The sequence below is a fragment of the Trichomycterus rosablanca genome, chromosome 3, assembly GCF_030014385.1.
Source record: "Trichomycterus rosablanca isolate fTriRos1 chromosome 3, fTriRos1.hap1, whole genome shotgun sequence".
NCBI lineage: Eukaryota > Metazoa > Chordata > Actinopteri > Siluriformes > Trichomycteridae > Trichomycterus > Trichomycterus rosablanca.
In genome coordinates, this window is record NC_085990.1 from 52,832,167 (window position 1) to 52,851,334 (window position 19,168).

At 39.9% G+C, this 19,168-nt stretch overlaps 1 protein-coding gene across 1 annotated transcript; it reads left to right on the top strand.

Moving 5' to 3' along the window:
- The first annotated feature begins 5,388 nt into the window (after positions 1-5,388).
- ptpn2a (protein tyrosine phosphatase non-receptor type 2a) lies at positions 5,389-19,077 on the top strand. The gene is made up of 9 exons (XM_062992238.1): positions 5,389-5,599; positions 9,016-9,106; positions 10,178-10,278; positions 12,419-12,517; positions 12,637-12,774; positions 14,404-14,613; positions 14,698-14,859; positions 16,522-16,679; positions 18,140-19,077. The coding sequence occupies exons 1-9, from the start codon at positions 5,540-5,542 to the stop codon at positions 18,330-18,332; spliced, it is 1,212 nt and encodes a 403-aa protein (XP_062848308.1). The 5' UTR covers positions 5,389-5,539; the 3' UTR covers positions 18,333-19,077.
- Positions 19,078-19,168: the final 91 nt, after the last annotated feature.

Sequence of the window (19,168 nt, forward strand, 5' to 3'; positions counted from 1 at the left end):
CACCAGCACATTAGGACCTCCATTACAAAAGTTCTGATCACAGCAAGTTTTAACCATTTTGTAAAAAGTCTTATTTGCAGGGAATTCCACCTGGGTCGTCTTGTTACAGTCCGCTTGAGGAAGGCAGCCCATCATCTTGATGTTCACGACAGAGGCTGAAATGAGACACATCTCAGTGAAATGACGGGTCTACACATAAGCATTAAGTGCCAAAAATAGCACACACACACCTGCTGAGCCAATTCCAATGAAACATTGCTCCCCAGCACTGCAGTTTGTTTTGGTGGTGTGGCAAATGTCCCAGAATCCAAGTTCACATCGGAAGCACCAAAGCGTTTGTCCTGCTTTAAATAGAGGAGTCATTTAGATGTTACTCAAAGCTAGTGAGTGGAACATGTAAAAATATAAACAAACATGGGTATATTAAGGCGTGAAGACATTTTGATCATATCTGAATACTGAGGGAATGCATGTGCAATGTATAGGGTGATTGAGGCCTGGACTATCCACTTAGCACAAAGCCCAAATAAACAACAGCTTACTGGACTTTTGATTAGCTCCTACCAATGGGTACTTGTTTCAGTTCTTCTATTTGTCCTGAATAATAAGTGTTATAGTAAGAGCCGATTAGTGCATGCAAAATACACCGATCAGCCATAACATTAAAACCACCTCCTTGTTTCTACACTTACTGTCCATTTTATCAGCTCCACTTACCATATAGAAGCACTTAGATGGACTACAGTCAGTAATTGTAGAACTACAGTTTCTCTGCCTGCTTTGTTAGCCCTCTTTCATGCTGTTCTTTAATAGTCAGGACCACCACAGAGCAGGTATTATTTAGGTGGTGGATCATTCTCAGCACTGCAGTGACACTGACATGGTGGTGGTGTGTTAGTGTGTGTTGTGCTGGTATGAGTGGATCAGACACAGCAGCGCTGCTGGAGTTTTTAAACACCTCACCGTCACTGCTGGACTGAGAATAGTCCACCAACCAAAAATATCCAGCCAACAGCGCCCCGTGGGCAGCATCCTGTGACCACTGATGAAGGTCTAGAAGATGAGCGACTCAAACAGCAGCAATAGATGAGCGATCGTCTCTGACTTTACATCTACAAGGTGGACCAACTAGGTAGGCGTGTCTAATAGAGTGGACAGTGAGTGGACACTATTTAAAAACTCCAGCAGCGCTGCTGTGTCTGACCCACTCATACCAGCACAACACACACTAACACACCACCACCATGTCAGTGTCACTGCAGTGCTGAGAATGATCCACCACCTAAATAATACCTGCTCTGTGGTGGTCCTGTGGGGGTCCTGATCATTGAAGAACAGCATGAAAGGGGGCTAACAAAGCATGCAGAGAAACAGATGGACTACAGTCAGTAATTGTAGAACTAGAAAGTGCTTCTATATGGTAAGTGGAGCTGATAAAATGGACAGTGAGTGTAGAAACAAGGAGGTGGTTTTAATGTTATTTCAAACTATTTCAACTCTCAGATCAAGCTTAATCTTAACTTTAACCATTCCATGCATGGTGGTCACTACAGTGGACAGCTATTTGGTCATTATTTTTTATAATCTATTTTATACAGTGCGTAGGTTTTACTGTTATTGATGCTCGACAGCCCTTTAAGGGGACACTAGCAAATAACCCAATAATTGCAATCGCAACAAATCTTATGATAAGCCAAAATAGCTGACAATGTCAGAAACGCCATCTGCTTCGGGAATTTCTGTAAAAATTCTTCTACTAAAAGGCATCCTTGCTGGTAAATAAAATTTGAGCACAAAAAGCAACATCTAAGAAGCAATACAGTGTGTTGTTCAAATATTTATTTAAAAGCAGTAAATTACAATTAACCACATGTCCACTAAAAAAAGAGATTATGCATTCTAGGGATATTTTAACTACCAAATGTACTAAACTGTAATATTTTATTAATACATTTGCATCTCTGATTATATACAGAAGAGAATCACAAGGTGTTCTTTGTACCGTTTGTACCTATATGAGATGTACTGAGATCAGATTTGGGCCTGGAAACTACTGGCCTCAGCTCAAGGAAGCAAAAAAAACACACAGATGCCAAGATGCTCCATGCACACAATAGACCAAGTACATCTGCCTGAAATATCTTGTGCCCTTTCTGCCCCGGCTGCTTTGCTAATGTATCGTAAACAGATTTTACATACAAACCAGTTCTTTCTTCTTCTTCTCAGTTTTCACAGGTCATTGGACTGTTCATGTTTTTCCTTCATAGCCGGCACAGTACAATACATGTTAAAAACTTGATAGCATTTGTTGTAAAATCAATAAAAGTTTGTATTCTACTTTAGTTCTAAAAATCTTGATTCATGTTATAGTTCATGCATGAAGGGGTTAAGTCTTTCTATAAATTTATATTAAAAATAACTAACTCCCACCCTTGGTTTACAGTGGCTTGCTTTTTGCCGAATGTATTTAAACATCTTTCAATAAAATAAAGACAATAAGTGACAATAATAAGTTAAATATAAGTCAACTTTAAAATCATTTACCTGAGCAGGAAACCGTAACAAGCAACACCACAAAGAAGAGCCAAATAACACCGTTCATGATTACACAATAATTAAAGCTGACTCCTCCAAAAGCCTCTTTGTTGGATTTTTTTTTTTAAAGATGCTCAGGGTTGAAGAGTTTCAACTGCTCTGATTGGCTTACATAATTACAAACTAGGACGTTTTAGCCAATGAACAGCAGCAACCTTTGGAGTGACGTTAACAAACAGGTGGATTAAATCAAGTGTGTTAATTGCAGCTGATAGTGTAAAGCCAATGGACAGGTAGGTAATGCAATACTTAAAGTAAAGGCTGGTGGTTTTATGTGTCATGGTGAATTTAGTGGCTAAAATGTCCTCATGTTAAAACTTATCTTATGTTTTAAGGCAGTGATTCCCAAAGTAGAGGGAGCAGCAAGGTAAATGAATGAGGCTGAGTGTTTCAGCACTAAATAAGTTTGCGAGGGCTCCCAGCTAAATGTACAACAGAGGCTAGTGATGGGCAGATGAAGCCTCACTGAAGCTTTTGAAGCTTCTTTCCGATTGTGATAAAAATGATTTGAAGCATTGAAGTGTTGAAAGTGGACATCAGAGCAGAGTGACACCCTGGTTGCTTTAAGAGTGTTGCAGCCTGCAGCCACTCAACACTGAAACATACAGTACAAACCTGCTGTGGTTTAATGGATCACCAAATATTTGTTTTCATCTGCAAATAATTATCTTTACTTTAATAAAGCATTGCGTTAAAATGTTTTCATTGATGATTGATGACATACTGTTATTATTATTATTATTATTTATTTATTTATTTTTTGGGTGGCTAAGTGGGTAGCACTGTCGCCTCACAGCAAGAAGGTCCTGGGTTCGATCCCCAGGTGGGGCGGTCCGGGTCCTTTCTGTGTGGAGTTTGCATGTTCTCCCCGTGTCCGTGTGGGTTTCCTCCGGGTGCTCCGGTTTCCTCCCACAGTCTAAAGACATGCAAGTGAGGTGAATTGGAGATACTAAATTGTCCATGACTGTGTTTAATATAACCCTGTGTGAACTGATGAATCTTGTGTAATGACTAACTACCGTTCCTGTCATGAATGTAACCAAAGAGTAAAACATGACGTTTAAATACTAATAAACAAACAAACAATTATATATATATATTTTTTACTGAATGTTCCCAGGCTTTGGAACGCTTGTTTGCGGTAGATGTTTTCATTTTTGTCTGTCAGATCATGTATACAATTCTCTGAGACTCAAAGAATGATCAGGTTCGAGGAAATAAATTCTGGAATGCTGTTATACAGTAAAAAGCTTTAGGCTTTATGCACTGAAACTCCTCCAGGGTCCTTGAATTTATTGATAATGTGTAATGTAGAGAGAAATATGCAAGTATACACACACACGCACACACAATGGAGCAAAAAAAACTTGGATTTTTTCACTCCAAAATACTCTTCATTCCAATTTTTGTAAGCTTTGGCGTATCTTAGTCTTTTCACCCTGTTTCCATTCCGTAAATGTGGTTTCGTGGGTGCTACCCTTCCAAAAAGACAATTCCTGATCAAGCTTCTTCAGACCGTAGAAGGGTCAACTTGGCATCCAGATGAAGCCTCCAGACGCTGATCCAGGTCCTTGCTGGACTTCTTCTGTTCTCTCAAAGAAAAAACTAAGTTTTCAGCAGGTTTTAAAAGCTTTCTTGACCTGAGTCCATGACTGTGTTTGACATTAAAAACTTAAACTGATGAATCTTGTGTAATGAGTAACTAAATTCTCTTCATGAATGTTACCAAAGTGTGTAAAATATGACGGTAAAATCCAGAGGTGGAAAGAGCACTAAAATATTGTACTAATGTAAAAGTACTATTACTTTAATGCATTTTTACTTAAGTACGAGTAAAATTACTAGTCTAAAAATCTACTCAAGTAAAAAGTAACTCATTTAAAATGTACTCAGAGTAAACGTTACTTAGTTACTTGTTTACCGGGGGGGGGGGGGGGGGGCAAACAGGACCAGTGGATAAATCTCACAGTAGTCGTTTTTTTAATTAAAATATAATAGAAAAAACATGTTGATACAACATTTAAAACATTTAGGGATGTGTCATGTGTCATTTTAGTACAGACCATCCCATAAAACATTCTCAAACTGTATAAGCACTGAAGTTGGCATTAATTGTTGATTCTATAGACCAGCCTTCTTCTCATCACCAACAAATACCAAACAACCGTCATACTGCAAATCCAGAACTCAACACAAGGCAAGGTTACAGGTGTTGTGGCTTTCACTAAATGACCCAAAGAAAACTTTTAAGATGTATAAGACAAAACTTTGCCGTTCTATGTTCAGTTAACGAAACATCAAACTCCAAACATGTTAAAATCATCTTTAAAATCGTCCTTCCCTCCCTCCTCTATACCTAGATTACAGCTCCTTTATTTTAGCACCAGTTTATTTTCCATCCCAGAATTCACTGCAGCAGTTTCCCAGATGCGATTTTTTAGCGTTTTTTTTACTCAGAAACGGATGTTATTTAAAATGTAGCGAATTACAATTCTTAATACCAAACATACTTAAGTAAAAGTAAAATTACTGGTTGTAAAATCTACACAAAAAAACTACTCAATTACAGTAACGCGAGTAAATGTAGTTCGTTACTTTCCACCACTGGTAAAATCCTAATAACTAAATAAATAACAGGTACTTCATCCACCACTGTCCCACGACAGACTAGCCTACTTTGGCTTAAAAACAGCGGACCTGGCAACCCCATGTATGGGACTCTGCGTGGGAGTCGCTAGAGAAGGGGGCGGGGCTTCAGAGTTAGTAGCGCCCTGGTTCTCCAGCTGGAGCTACGGAAGTAGCGAGTGTGTGTGAGATCTGAGCTTAAATAAAGCAGTATGTCCTGTTTTACTCTGGATTTATCTCTCAGCTCTTCATAAACAAACTCTTAAACTGTCTAACCTCGCACTGAATTCCAAACTCCAGCCGTTAATGACTGAATAAGATGGATCAGAGCGAGTTCGAGGACATAGATTCACCTGGACAGTGGCAACATCTCTATAATGTAAGTGCACATGTTTAGATTTGTGTACATGTGTGTGTTTATGCTACTTCTCTTTAATACGAATTTAATATGACTGACGAAATGCGTTTAAAACGGTCTAGAATGATAAGCAAGCTGGGTATTAGGCTGGCTGCATTGCGCATGCGCGCGTTTCCAAGAACTGGTCCCCACACTGTAACTACTGGTCCCACACTCTTAAGTCCTGTTTTTAGAGAGCTGATGGGTGATAATGCACCCCACACAGATCACATTACCCCCAGAACATTAAACACACTGGGGTATTTCATAACACCCGTGCTCATTATTACACCCCTACAGCAGTGACTTTTATTTCGTTCGGGATTAATAAAGTATTTATCTATCTGTCTGTCTGTCTGTCTGGCTATCTATCTGTCTGTCTGTCTGTCTGGCTATCTATCTGTCTATCTGTCTGTCTGGCTGGCTGGCTATCTATCTGTCTATCTATCTGTCTGTCTGGCTGGCTATCTATCTGTCTATCTGTCTGTCTGTCTGTCTGTCTGTCTATCTATCTATCTATTTATCTATCTGTCTGTCTGCCTATCTATCTATCTGTCTGTCTGTCTAGCTATCTGCCTGTTTATCTATCTGTCTGTCTGCATATCTGTCTATCTGTCTGTCTGTCTGGCTATCTATGTGTCTGTCTGTCTATCTAGCTATCTAGCTATTTATCTATCTGTCTGTCTGTTTATCTATCTGTCTATCTATCTGTCTGTCTGTCTGTCTGTCTGTCTGTCTATCTATCTATTTATCTATCTATCTATCTGCCTGTTTATCTGTCTGTCTGCCTATCTATCTGTCTGTCTATCTGTCTGTCTGGCTATCTATGTGTCTGTCTGTCTGTCTAGCTATCTATCTATCTGCCTGTCTGTCTGTCTAGCTATCTATCTATTTATCTATCTATCTGCCTGTTTATCTATCTATCTGTCTATCTATCTGTCTGTCTGCTTATCTGTCTGTCTGTCTGTCTGTCTGTCTGGCTATCTATGTGTCTGTCTGTCTATCTAGCTATCTATCTATTTATCTATCTGTCTGTCTGTTTATCTATCTGTCTATCTATCTGTCTGTCTGTCTGTCTGTCTAGCTATCTATCTATTTATCTATCTATCTGCCTGTTTATCTATCTGCCTGTTTATCTGTCTGTCTGCCTATCTATCTGTCTGTCTATCTGTCTGTCTGTCTGGCTATCTATGTGTCTGTCTGTCTGTCTAGCTATCTATCTATCTGCCTGTTTATCTGTCTGTCTGTCTGTCTGTCTGTCTGTCTGTCTATCTATCTATCTATCTATCTATCTATCTATCTATCTATCTATCTGCCTGTTTATCTAGCTATCTGTCTATTATCTATATATCTATCTAGCTGTTTGTCTGTCTGTCTATATATCTATATATATTTGTCTGTCTGTCTTTGTCTCTGTCTGTCTGTCTGTTTCTAGTCTGTTTGTCTCTCTCTCTATATATATATATACATGTCTATCTATCTATAACTTATCTATCTATAATCTATGTCTGTCTGTCTATCTATTTCTATATATGTTTGTCTATCTATCTGTCTGTCTATCTATAATCTGTCTGTCTATCTAAAATTGTAATTGTGGTGTGCTGCCCACTTTCATCTGCCTGTAAATCTGTGAAATGAGTGAGATGAACTGGAATGGCGACTGTCAAACAGATAGATAGATGGAGATAGATAGATTCTTTATTAATATTGTAAGTAAGAAAAAGCAGGTAGGTGAACAGGGGGTAGAGTTTAAATCTGGTCCTGCTGTAGGCCTAATACCTTCACTAGAAAGCTCTGCAATAACAGGAACAAGTCACACAGGCTTCCTGTGAAGTGCTCACTGATAGCTGCTTTTCTCAGAACTGATGGAGGATTTTAGGAACCGGCCGCCTGTTTAAGCTAAGCTGCAGACTCTCCACTTCTCTAGAATCTACGCCGATCTGAGCTCATGTGTGCAAATGCTGACATGCACATGAGGACATTAGTACAGACTCGTAAGTTTAGATCCTGAATTTCTCGTACAGTTTTAACACGAGACTGTTGCATAAGTGTTTTTAAAGGCTTTATAATTAGACAAAAATCAAATCTGAGACATTCCATAATGCACCAACAACTGCATAAAACATGTAGGGAACGATGAAAATGTCCAATAACCTTATTTAATTTGATTTAAAAGTTAGATTTTAATGTGTTCACTTCATTTATAAAAGACTGTCCATGTAATATGTCCACTTACATAATATGTAGTAGTGAGAAATATACATTCCTGTTTTATAATCACATATATATAATATTTATAATACTGTCACCGCACAACAAAGAAGGTCATGGGTTTGGTTTTCAGGTGAAGCGGTCCGAGTCCTTTCTGTGTGGAGTTTGCATGTTCTCCCTGTGTTCTATCACAGTCCAAAGACGTGCAAGTGAGATGAACTGTAGATACAAAATTGTCGATGACTGTGTTTGACATTAAACTTAAACTGATGATTCATGATCACACTGATCAGGCAACATTATGACCACCTTCCTAATATTGTGTTGGTCCCCCTTTTGCTGCCAAAACAACCCTGACCCGTCGAGGCATTGACTCCACTAGACCCAAGGTTTCCCAGCAGAACGTCGCCCAAAGCATGACACTGCTTCCGCCGACTTGCCTTCCTCCCATAGTGCATCCTGGTGCCGTGTGTTCCCAGATGTGTTCTCAGACCAGGCCACCTTCTTCCATTGCTCCGTGGTCCAGTTCCGATGCTCACGTGCCCATTGTTGGCACTTTCAGTGGTGGACAGGGGTCAGCATGGGCACCCTGACTGGTCTGCGGCTATGTAGCACCATACACAACAAACTGTGATGCTCTGTGTATTCTGACACCTTTCTATCAGAACCAGCATGAACTTCTTCAGCAGTTTGAGCTACAGGAGCTCGTCTGTTGGATCGGACCACACGGGTCAGCCTTCACTCCCCACGTGCATCAATGAGCCTTGGCCGCCCATGACCCTGTCGCCGGTTTACCACTTTTGATAGATCCTGACCACTGCAGACCGGGACACACCCCACAAGAGCTGCAGTTTTGGAGATGCTCTGACCCAGTCGTCTAGCCATCACAATCTGCCATTTTTTCCTGCTTCTAACATCAACTTTGAGGATAAAATGTCACTTGCTGCCTAATATATCCCCCCCACTAACAGGTGCCGTGATGAAGAGATCATCAGTGTTATTCACTTCACCTGTTAGTGCTCATAATGTTATACCTGGTCAGTGTACATCCTTGAAGCCCTGCTTTTGTTCCAACTTTCACCTATCTTGTGTTTCTAGAGCCGCCATGACCCTTACCAGGATGATATAAAATAATAATATATAATATATATTAATAATCTAAATAAATGGTGTTTTTATCCCTTTAGGAAATCCGTAATCTGTCTCAGGAATGTTCCTACAAAGTTGCAAAATTCCCTGAAAACCAGAACAGGAACAGATACCGAGACGTCAGTCCATGTAAGTTACCTACACACAGTTACAATACCTGTGAAAATGTGACGGACTGATCTGAAAGCATCTTTACCGTTATTGCTTTTCCACAGTGACGTACAGAATACGTGCCAAAAGCATCTGAGTTGATTAGACATCACTCGACCCCTTAACGGAAAAGCAATACGTGTAGGTTTGCGTTTAGAGAATTGTGATTGTGGCATGGGGCAGCTCGGTGGGTAGCACTGTCGCCTCACAGCAGGAAGGTCCTGGGTTCGATCCCCAGGCGGGGCGGTCCGGATACTTTCTGTGTGGAGTTTGCATGTTCTCCCCGTGTCTGTGTGGGTTTCCTCCGGGTGCTCCGGTTTCCTCCCACAGTCCAAAAACATGCAGCCAGGTTAATTGGAGACACTGAATTGCCCTATAGGTGTGTGTGTGTGTGTGTGTGTGTGTGTGTGTGTGTGTCTGCCCTGCGATGGACTGGCGTCCCGTCCAGGGTGTTACTGTGTGCCTTGCGCCCATTGAAAAGCTGGGATAGGCTCCGGCACCCCCCCCGCTACCCTGATTGGATAAGCGGTTAAGAAATTGAGTGATTGTGGCACGGATACAGCACTGCTTGGACTGAAATACACCAATTGTACTGCGTTTTGTTCAGGCACATTCGAATCACACACAGTGAAATGTAGTTCAGCTGTTAGTCGAAGCTTTTCAAGCTGATTTGTGTTCAATTCTCCCATGAATTATGCTTTGTCTTTTAGATTTAAACCTACACGTATTGTTTTTCTATTAAGAGTTCGAGCAGTGTTGCATTTCAGTGAGACAAGAAAGCAATAAAGCTGAGTCTTAATTTCATTTCACAGTAGATTCCATTCTTATAAATGCTAATTCTTGTGTATTGTTTTTCTCTTAAGAGGTTCAATGACGTGAAAACAATGTGATGGAGATTTTGCTTTTCATTTTAGCACACAGTCTTATGTTACTGTGGTAAAACACTTGTCACTTGTGTGTGTGTGTGTGTTGCGTTTCACTTTGCCGCTGAATCCTCTACGTACAGATCAACTGTTGATAAGACATTCCCACGTTTTTCATGTCTTTTAGACGATCACAGTCGGGTCAGGTTACAGAATTTGGAGAATGATTACATAAATGCCAGCCTGATAACCATGGAGGAAGCCCAGAGGAACTACATACTGACACAGGTAATGTTACTAGATTATATACAGCGGTACCTTGAAACTCGGCATTAGTTGGTTCTGGGAGTGGCGTTGAGTTTTAAAGACGTCGAGTTTCAAGGTATTTGTCCCCATAAGGATGTTTGGGAAACCTGTTAATGTGTCCATGGTCCTGTAGAACTGCAGATATTTTAGTCTCATGTAAAATAATGAGGTTGTTTTTACACTTATACACTGAAAATAACACAAATATAATATAAACACACTGAAATACAATTAAAACAGTAAAAACAATCAATAAAAATACAATAAAAGCTGCACTTTAGCTTTACTTCTTTATTGTTTCCTGATGCTTCTTAATGGTGGAGATGCTTGATCTTGGAATACTGTATTCCATTCAGTACCGGCGCATTCACATGAGAAGTGACAAAACCGCTTTTGTGCTGCTGTGCCGTTATTTCCTATGAAGTGTGACGGCGGTGCACAAAACTTAACGTGACTTATTGTAGTAAAACAGCGAGTGAGGAATGTGATTAGTGGAGGAACTTATGATCAGTAATAATGAAGAGAAGTTTAGTGCTCCTGTCTCCTTCTTTTACTACATTAAACCACGTTAAGCTTTATTTAGACTCTGGGAGAAGCTGATTCTGATTCTCACCATTTCTCAGAAGCTGGAGCTGTAACCCAAGTTTAAAAGTGAAACAGGGAGGAGAATCCAGATAAACACAGATACATGTGGAGCTGTAACCCTGGATCTGACGCTTATTCCACACTAATGCAGATTCAGCTCATATTCACACTTAGATGAGGTTTTACTGCTCAAGCCGAGCGCCGAACAAAGCGACAGTCGCACACATCTCGAGTTTAAGGGAACAAATTTCTCCACAAAGGGCGTCAAGTTTCAAAGATTTTGAGTTTAGGGGACGTCCTTCGAGGCTTTGACCCTTACAGACCAGGAGAATTGGGTGAGAATTAAATCAGTGTTGCAAAAGCTGCTCATTTCTAACTTCAGATGTACAACCCCAAATCAGAAAACGTTGGGACAGGATGGAAAATGCAAATAATAAATAAAATCACAGAGTTTCTTACATTTACTTTGACTTTTATTTGATGTCAGACAGGATGAACCTGAGATATTTCATGTTTTATCTGCTCAACTTCATTTCATTTATTAATAAACATCCATTCCTGCATTTCAGACCTGCAACACATTCCAAAAAAAGTTGGGACAGTAAAGCATTTACCACTTTGTAATGATGCCGTTCCTTTTCACCACTTAAAAGAGGTTTTGGCACCGAGGAGACCAAGTGATTTAGTGTTTCAACTTTTATCTTGTCTCGTTCTTCCTGTAAACACGTCTTTATCTGACCACAATACACATTTCCACTGTGTGATGGTCCATCATAGATGCCTCCGAGCCCAGAGAAGTCGACGCCGCTTCTGGACATGGTTAACATAAAGCTCCTTTTTTGCACAGTAAAGTTTTAAGTGGCATTTGTGCAGTAACTCTGTATTGTAGAGCTTGATAAAGGTTTGATAAACTAATCCCTCACCCATGTGGTTATATCAGCTAGTGTTAAGTGGAGGTTCTTGATGCGGCGGCGTCTGAGGGATGGAAGATCACGAGCGTTCAGATTAAGCTTGCACAGAAATTCCTCCAGATTCCTTGAATGGTTTAATGATATTCTGCACTGTAGAGGGAGAAATATGCAAATCCCTTCTGATCTTTCTTTGAGGTTCATTGTTTTTAAACATTTCAATCATTTTCTCACACATTTGTGGACAAACTGGATCCTCTGATCATCTTTACTCATCAGAGACTCTCAGCCTTTCCTGGATGCTGCTTTTGTACCAAACCATGATTACAATCACCTGTTCACATCATTATTTAGTTTTTTCACCTCATTACTAGCACTAAATTGCCCCCGTTCCAACTTTTTCTGGCAGGGCTGAAATGCAGGAATGGATGTTTATTAATAAATGAAATGAAGTTGAGCAGATAAAAGATGAAATATCTCAGGTTCATCCTGTCTGACATCAAATAAAAGTCAAAGTAAATGTAAGAAACTCTGTGTTTTATTTTATTTGCATTTTCCATACTGTCCCAACTGTTTCTGATTTGGGGTTGTATTTATTTATGCCACTGTTTTTTTTTTTTTACATGAAGGGCCCTTTGACGAACACTCTCGGTCACTTCTGGTTAATGATCTGGGAGCAGCGGTCGAAAGCCGTCATCATGCTCAACAGAGTAATAGAGAAAGGCTCGGTAAGTTCAAATGCTGCTTATTATCATTTCAGGATTATAAACATATAAGAATAATCATGACTCTAGACGTTTGCCTTTTATTATCTGTACATGGCTTGGTGTTCTTGCTGCCCTAACAGGAGAAGTGTGCGCAGTACTGGCCCTCGGAGGAAGAGAGACAAATGTGTTTCAGTGATACAGGCTTCGTGGTGACTCTGATGTCTGAAGACGTAAAGTCTGATTTCACAATACGAGAGCTGGAGCTTCAAAACATTAAAGTAAAAATGCTCGTCTGTGTACTTTAATTCATGTTTTTGGATTTATTTTATACACTATATTACCAAAAGTATTCGCTCGTCTGCCTTCACACGCATATGAACTTGAGTGACTCCCATTCTTAATCCATAGGGTTTAATATGATGTCGGCTTTAGCAGCTATAACAGCTTCAACTCTTCTGGGAAGGCTTTCCACAAGGTTTAGGAGTGTGTTTATGGGAATTTTTGACCATTCTTCCAGAAGCGCATTTGTGAGGTCAGACACTGATGTTGGACGAGAAGGCCCGGCTCACAGTCTCCGCTCTAATTCATCCCAAAGGTGTTCTATCTATCGGGTTGAGGTCAGGACTCTGTGCAGGCCAGTCAAGCTCTTCCACACCAAACTGGCTCATCCACGTCTTTATGGAGCTTGTGCTTTGTGCACTGGTGTGCAGTCATGTTGGAACAGGAAGGGGCCATCCCCAAACTGTTCCCACAAAGTTGGGAGCATGAAATTGTCCAGAATCTCTTGGTGTGCTGAAGCATTAAGAGTTCCTTTCACTGGAACTAAGGGGCCGAGCCCGACTCCTGAAAAACACCCCCACACCATGATCCCCCCTCCACCACACTTTACACTCGGCACAATACAGTCAGACAGGTACCGTTCTCCTGGCAACCACCAAACCCAGACTCGTCCATCAGATCGCCAGACGGAGAAGCGTGATCCGTCACTCCAGAGAACACGTCTCCACCGCTCTAGAGTCCAGTAGCGGCGTGCTTTACACCACTGCATCCGACGCTTTGCATTGCGCTTGGTGATGTAAGGCTTGGATGGAAACCCGTTCCATGAAGCTCTACACTCTGTTCTTCAGCTAATCTGAAGGCCACATGAAGTTTGGAGGTCTGTAGTGATCGACTCTGCAGAAAGTTGGTGACCTCTGTGCACTATGTTCCTCAGCATCCGCTGACCCGCTCTGTCGTTTTACGTGGTAACACTTGGTATCACTTCCACTTTGTTATAGTAGCACTGTGGAGTTCAGAATCTCGGCGCTGGTGCGCTAGCGGAATATCACGCCTTTCATTTTATTTTTATGTTTTGGGCATCACGTTGGCTCGGTGGGTAGCACTGTCGCCTTACAGCACAAAGGTCCTGGGTTCGATTCCCTTCTGTGTGGAGTTTGCATGTTCTCCCCCGTCTGTGTGGGTTTAAATGCTCCGGGCAGGTTAACTGGAGATACTAAATTTGACCTAGGTATGAGGCGGCTTGCCCAGGGTGTTTTCTACCTTTCACCCCAGTGAATCTGACCCACAGCAACCCTGGCCAGGATAAAGAGGTGGCAAAACAGACACTGAATGAATGTATGAATTAATTTTTATGTTTTACTGAAACTTCATCTTGGTCAGGGATGTGGTGGGTCAGGTTTCCCCAGAATCACTGGGCATAAATGCCAAACCATCTTGGGGCTTTGGCCAAAATGTTTTACTGACCATATCAGTCACCTGACCATAACCCTGTAGATAAACTAGTGTATAGGACCTTCTCCAGTCCCATAAGCATTATAGGAGAAGACTCTACACTGTTACCATAGCAAAGTACTCTTATATCAGTGAATTACTACGCGGCTGAATGTCCTTTGTTCCACTGTGTTCAGACAGGAGAGAGACGAGACATCTACCACTTCCATTACACCACATGGCCTGATTTTGATGTGCCCGAGTCCCCAGCGTCCTTCCTCAACTTTCTGTTCAAGGTCCGAGAGTCCGGCTCACTGGAGCTGGATAACGGTCCGGCCGTGGTGCACTGCAGTGCGGGGATCGGCCGGTCAGGGACCTTTTCATTGGTCGATACTTGCCTGGTTCTGGTAAGAGTCTGATTGCACGTCTGTTCTTTCATGAAATTAATTTTATAACATTTTAAGACACGTGGGACATTTTGCATTCTGTAGATGGATAAGAAGAAGGACGCCTCGGCCGTGGACGTCCAGAAGGTCCTGCTGGACATGAGGGAGTATCGCATGGGGCTCATACAAACCCCCAGCCAACTCCGCTTCTCCTATATGGCCATCATGGAAGGAGCCAAGTGCATCCTGGGAGACGTATCTCCAAAGGTAAAGTGGCTAAAATGACAAATTAAAGGAAAACTCACTTGCCATACACTAAGAGAACAGTACAAATGTAAATGTTGACCCTTATTTTTTCTATGTATACATTTTCCCCTCCAATTTAGTCGTATCCAAGTACCCAATCATAGTTCTCCTCTACTGCTGCAGACCTCCACTCTTGCCCAATGAGAGTTGCAACCATCACACGCCCCTTCCGACAGGTGTGCAGTAACCAACCGCTTCTTTTCACCTGCACCATATGGAGATCTGTATCGCGCACAGAGAGTCATGCACCGATCCCCATTATCCCTTATCACATTGTATGGCACCATCGATTGCAGCAGCTATGAAGAAACCCTTTTCAGCCAGTGTCCCACCCCTTACAGGCACACAGCCAATCGTGTGTCTGCGTACGCACCCGGCCGGCTGATAGCAGAGCTGAGATTCAAATTCGAAAGCTTGAGATCTCAGCACTGGTCGGCTAACGTATTTATTTTACTGCTATGCCACCTAAGCACCCCCCTTGACCCTCGTTTTGTTACTGTTATGCTGTTAGACCATTGTACTGGCATTATTTGATCTCCTCGTCCCATATAAAAAGTACAAGGTTCCGACTCACTAGTTCAGTACGCTGGAACGTTTATATCCTGCATGATGCAGTGGTCTTTTCCAGGATGACAGTGGCCACTATTTACAGGGCATGAGGTCTCACACCCTCCAAATACATTTTTATCCAATTTATTAATGCATTTTTCCCTAATTTAATCCCAATCTAGTCGTATCCAGTTACCCGATCATATTACACCTCCTCTACTGCTCCTGACCAACACGTGTGCGGTACCAACCCCTTCTTTTCACCTGCATAATGTGGAGATCTGTATCGCGCACGGAGAGTCACGCACTGATCTCTATTATCCCCCGTCTCTGTGCAGCACCATCGATCAGCCAGCAGAGGGCGTAACTGCAGCACTTATGATGAATCTCCTGTGGCCCTCATTGCCCGTATAGGCGCCCATCCTGCTGATAGCAGAGCCGAGATTCGAACTCGCTAGTTGCCGATGTCAGTTCTGGCGCCTACACTTTCAGATATTTGTAGAATACACACCAGTTGGTTTTATGATGTCTCTTATCTGTGAGCCATGAGCTTCAGAAAGTCTAGAGTACTTATAAAGGGCAGCGGTAGCTCAGTGGTTAAAGTACTGGACTTGTAATCAGAAGGTTGCTGGTTTATGCCCCACCACTGTCCAGTTGACACTGTTGGACCCTTGAACAGGCCCCTTAAACTGTACTTTATTCTAACTGTAAGTGGCTTTGGATAAATGGTACCATAAAGATTTTGTATTAAGAAGTGCTCCTGAATTCCTTACTCTGGATCCTCCGATTCATCCTTATTAAGCATTACAGGAGAAGACTCAGTTATTAGTTATTCCGGCAAAGGAAGGTTGGACAAAGTAACGTAAACCAGGCTGCCAATAATTCTGGACCCTGGTTTGAGGAGGGTTTTTATTTGAGACTGTGAGATTAAGCTGATTAACCACAAATATCTTCATTACCTTATTTTTTTACCTTTATTTATTTAATCATGATGGTAAAAATTCTGGACAAATCAATGTGACATATTTACTGATATAAGAATCCTGCTAAATTCAGCGTGTCTTATTGCTGCAGCAGAAACAGCAGATGATGTGTAAAAAGGAACAGGGGTCGGAGAGCAACCCGGCCTCAGCTCTGCAGGACACTGTGAGACGACCGGATGAACTGAACGGACTGACAGAAATACCATCCGGAGAACGAGAAGAACGGAAAACAGAGTTAAAGGCAGAGAGGTTTGTTTTACTGCTTCTAAACATAGGATTTAGGCCTAGAAGAACTTTCGAATAAATTATAATAAATTATATTCATAATTATAATTATTTGTACTTTTATTTTTACTAATTTTTTATTGTACAGTGCCCTTGGGTGCTTATCAAATACATTTATAATAATAATAATAATAATAATAAAAATAATAAAGATCTTTATAATAATAATACAAGTAATAATAATAATAATAATAACAATAAAAGTAATAATAATAATAGTAATAATAATTAAAGGTAATAATAATAATAATAACAATAAAGATCTTTATAATAATAATAAAAATAATAATAACAATAAAAGTAATAATAATATTAATAATAATTAAAGGTAATAATAATAATAATATTAATAATAATAAAAGTAATAATAATAATTATTATAGTAATAATAATAATAATAGTAATAATAATAATAATAATAATAATAAAAGTAATAATTATAATAATAGTAAGAATAATAATAATAATAATAGTAATAATAATAATTATAATAGTAATAATAATAATAGTAATAATAATATAATAATAATAATAATAATAATAATAATAAAAGTAATAATAATAATTATTATAGTAATAATAATCATAATAATCATAATAGTAATAATAACAATAATAGTAATAATAATTAAAGTAATAATAGTAATAATAATAATACTAATTATAGTAATAATAATAATATACTACTACTACTAATAATAACAATAATAGTAATGATAATATACTAATAATAATAACAATAATATACTACTACTAATAATAATAACAACAATAATAATAATGAAAATAATGATAATATACTACTAATAATAATGATAATATTATTAACAATAATAATAATAATGATAATATACTACTACTAATACTAATAATAATAATAGTAATGATAATATGCTACTACTAATAATAGTAACAATAATAATAATTCTCTCTTGAGAAATATTAAATAAATGTTACTTAATGTTTTTACTTGCCAGAGAAAAAAGCATTGCAAAGTTAATTTATCAAAACGTCTTTTTCTTCAATAATTTAAAATACAATTCCTAATGAAGGCTGATATTACACTAAATGTGGACACTTCCAGTTCATTACAGAGCTGTTGAGTGGGGCTGAGATCAGGGCCTAAGCATTCTATTTTCTTTATATAATTGATTTATTTTACCTGTTAGCAGTTGTTCTTGCTAAAACACATGAGTCTGTATATTGTATGTACTGCTTATTATAGGTACATAAAATAGCTAGATGATTTCAAGTATTTCCTGCCAGGAATGTAATGCAGTCGTTTGCTATTTTAATAACAAATAGTATGCAAACTGGATTACAGACTGATTCTGTAAGCTTCCTGGAATAAACCTATTCGGTTCATACCTGGAAAACCATTCATGTGACGCTGGATTAAACCAGCCCTCTTTTTACCTCGCCAGCTTACGTAAGAGGCATCGTGAGGAGCGGATAGCCAGCACGGCACAGAAGGTTCAGCAGATAAAGCAGAAGCTGAGCGACGCAGAAAAGAAGAAAGAAAACTGGCTGTACTGGAGACCCATCCTGTTAAACGTGGGAGCTGGGACGGCTGTAGCACTGGGACTGGTCGTGTGCTGGGCTTTTCTCTCCCAGTGACGCATCACGATCATACAGACTCAGGCTTTCACTCACTTTGGTGCGTTGGTGCTGCACAACTTCGGCGAGCCAGGTTTGAGAGCACCGCTCGTTACTGCCTGAGTGGGGGTTGCCATGTTCTTCCCATTCCCAATCTCAATCTCAGAAATGTGCCAGTACGAGAATTGGCTACTTTAAAATGACCCGAAGTGTAAACTGGTGAAAGTTTGGATCTCTGTGATGGACCCGGGTTCTGTGGACCTGGGATTAGCCCTGAAACCCTGAGACATCAATGAATTAAGTGAATAAAGTGCTCACTGGCGGTGGAATGCTCTCTTCAACCCAAACAAAACATTCTTAAAAGATACTGATACTATTCTGCCTGATTTCTGTAATGATGTATTGACATTATTGACTCTTTAAGCAATATACGCTGTGTCTTAACAGTTGTAAGAGTTTATAAGCTTGCTCTGTTAGCACCGTCATCAAAAAAAAGCTGTTAGCTCCAGCATGGTACTGTTTTTCCCGGTATCTCTTTTGGTATGTCACTTCCTCAGGATATATTTAGGTATGACTCGACATCGGGACATGTTCATTCAGCTGTTCACTTTTTATCAATGGTCTGTATGTTCACTTTGTGTGGTTTTAATATTAAAGTGACTGTAAGGTATCACACCACGTTCAACACATTGGTTCTGTCCGGTTTTGAAAATAATAGGGATGTATATAGTAAACATTGTACTGAATAAAATATCCTTTGTCCGTTTGTTATTTTACTTCTTGGACATTGTCTACATCTGTTTAAAACCAGATTGCTTTTAAGTAAGAATTTAAAGAATTTAATAAAAGCCTGATGT

Bases quoted from the DNA above. Each gene is read 5' to 3' on its own strand.
- ptpn2a (XM_062992238.1), top strand. From the start codon at position 5,540: ATGGATCAGAGCGAGTTCGAGGACATAGATTCACCTGGACAGTGGCAA. The intron at 9,107-10,177 runs GTAAGTTACCTA...CATGTCTTTTAG, and splicing joins ATACCGAGACGTCAGTCCAT to ACGATCACAGTCGGGTCAGG. The intron at 12,518-12,636 runs GTAAGTTCAAAT...CTGCCCTAACAG, and splicing joins GAGTAATAGAGAAAGGCTCG to GAGAAGTGTGCGCAGTACTG.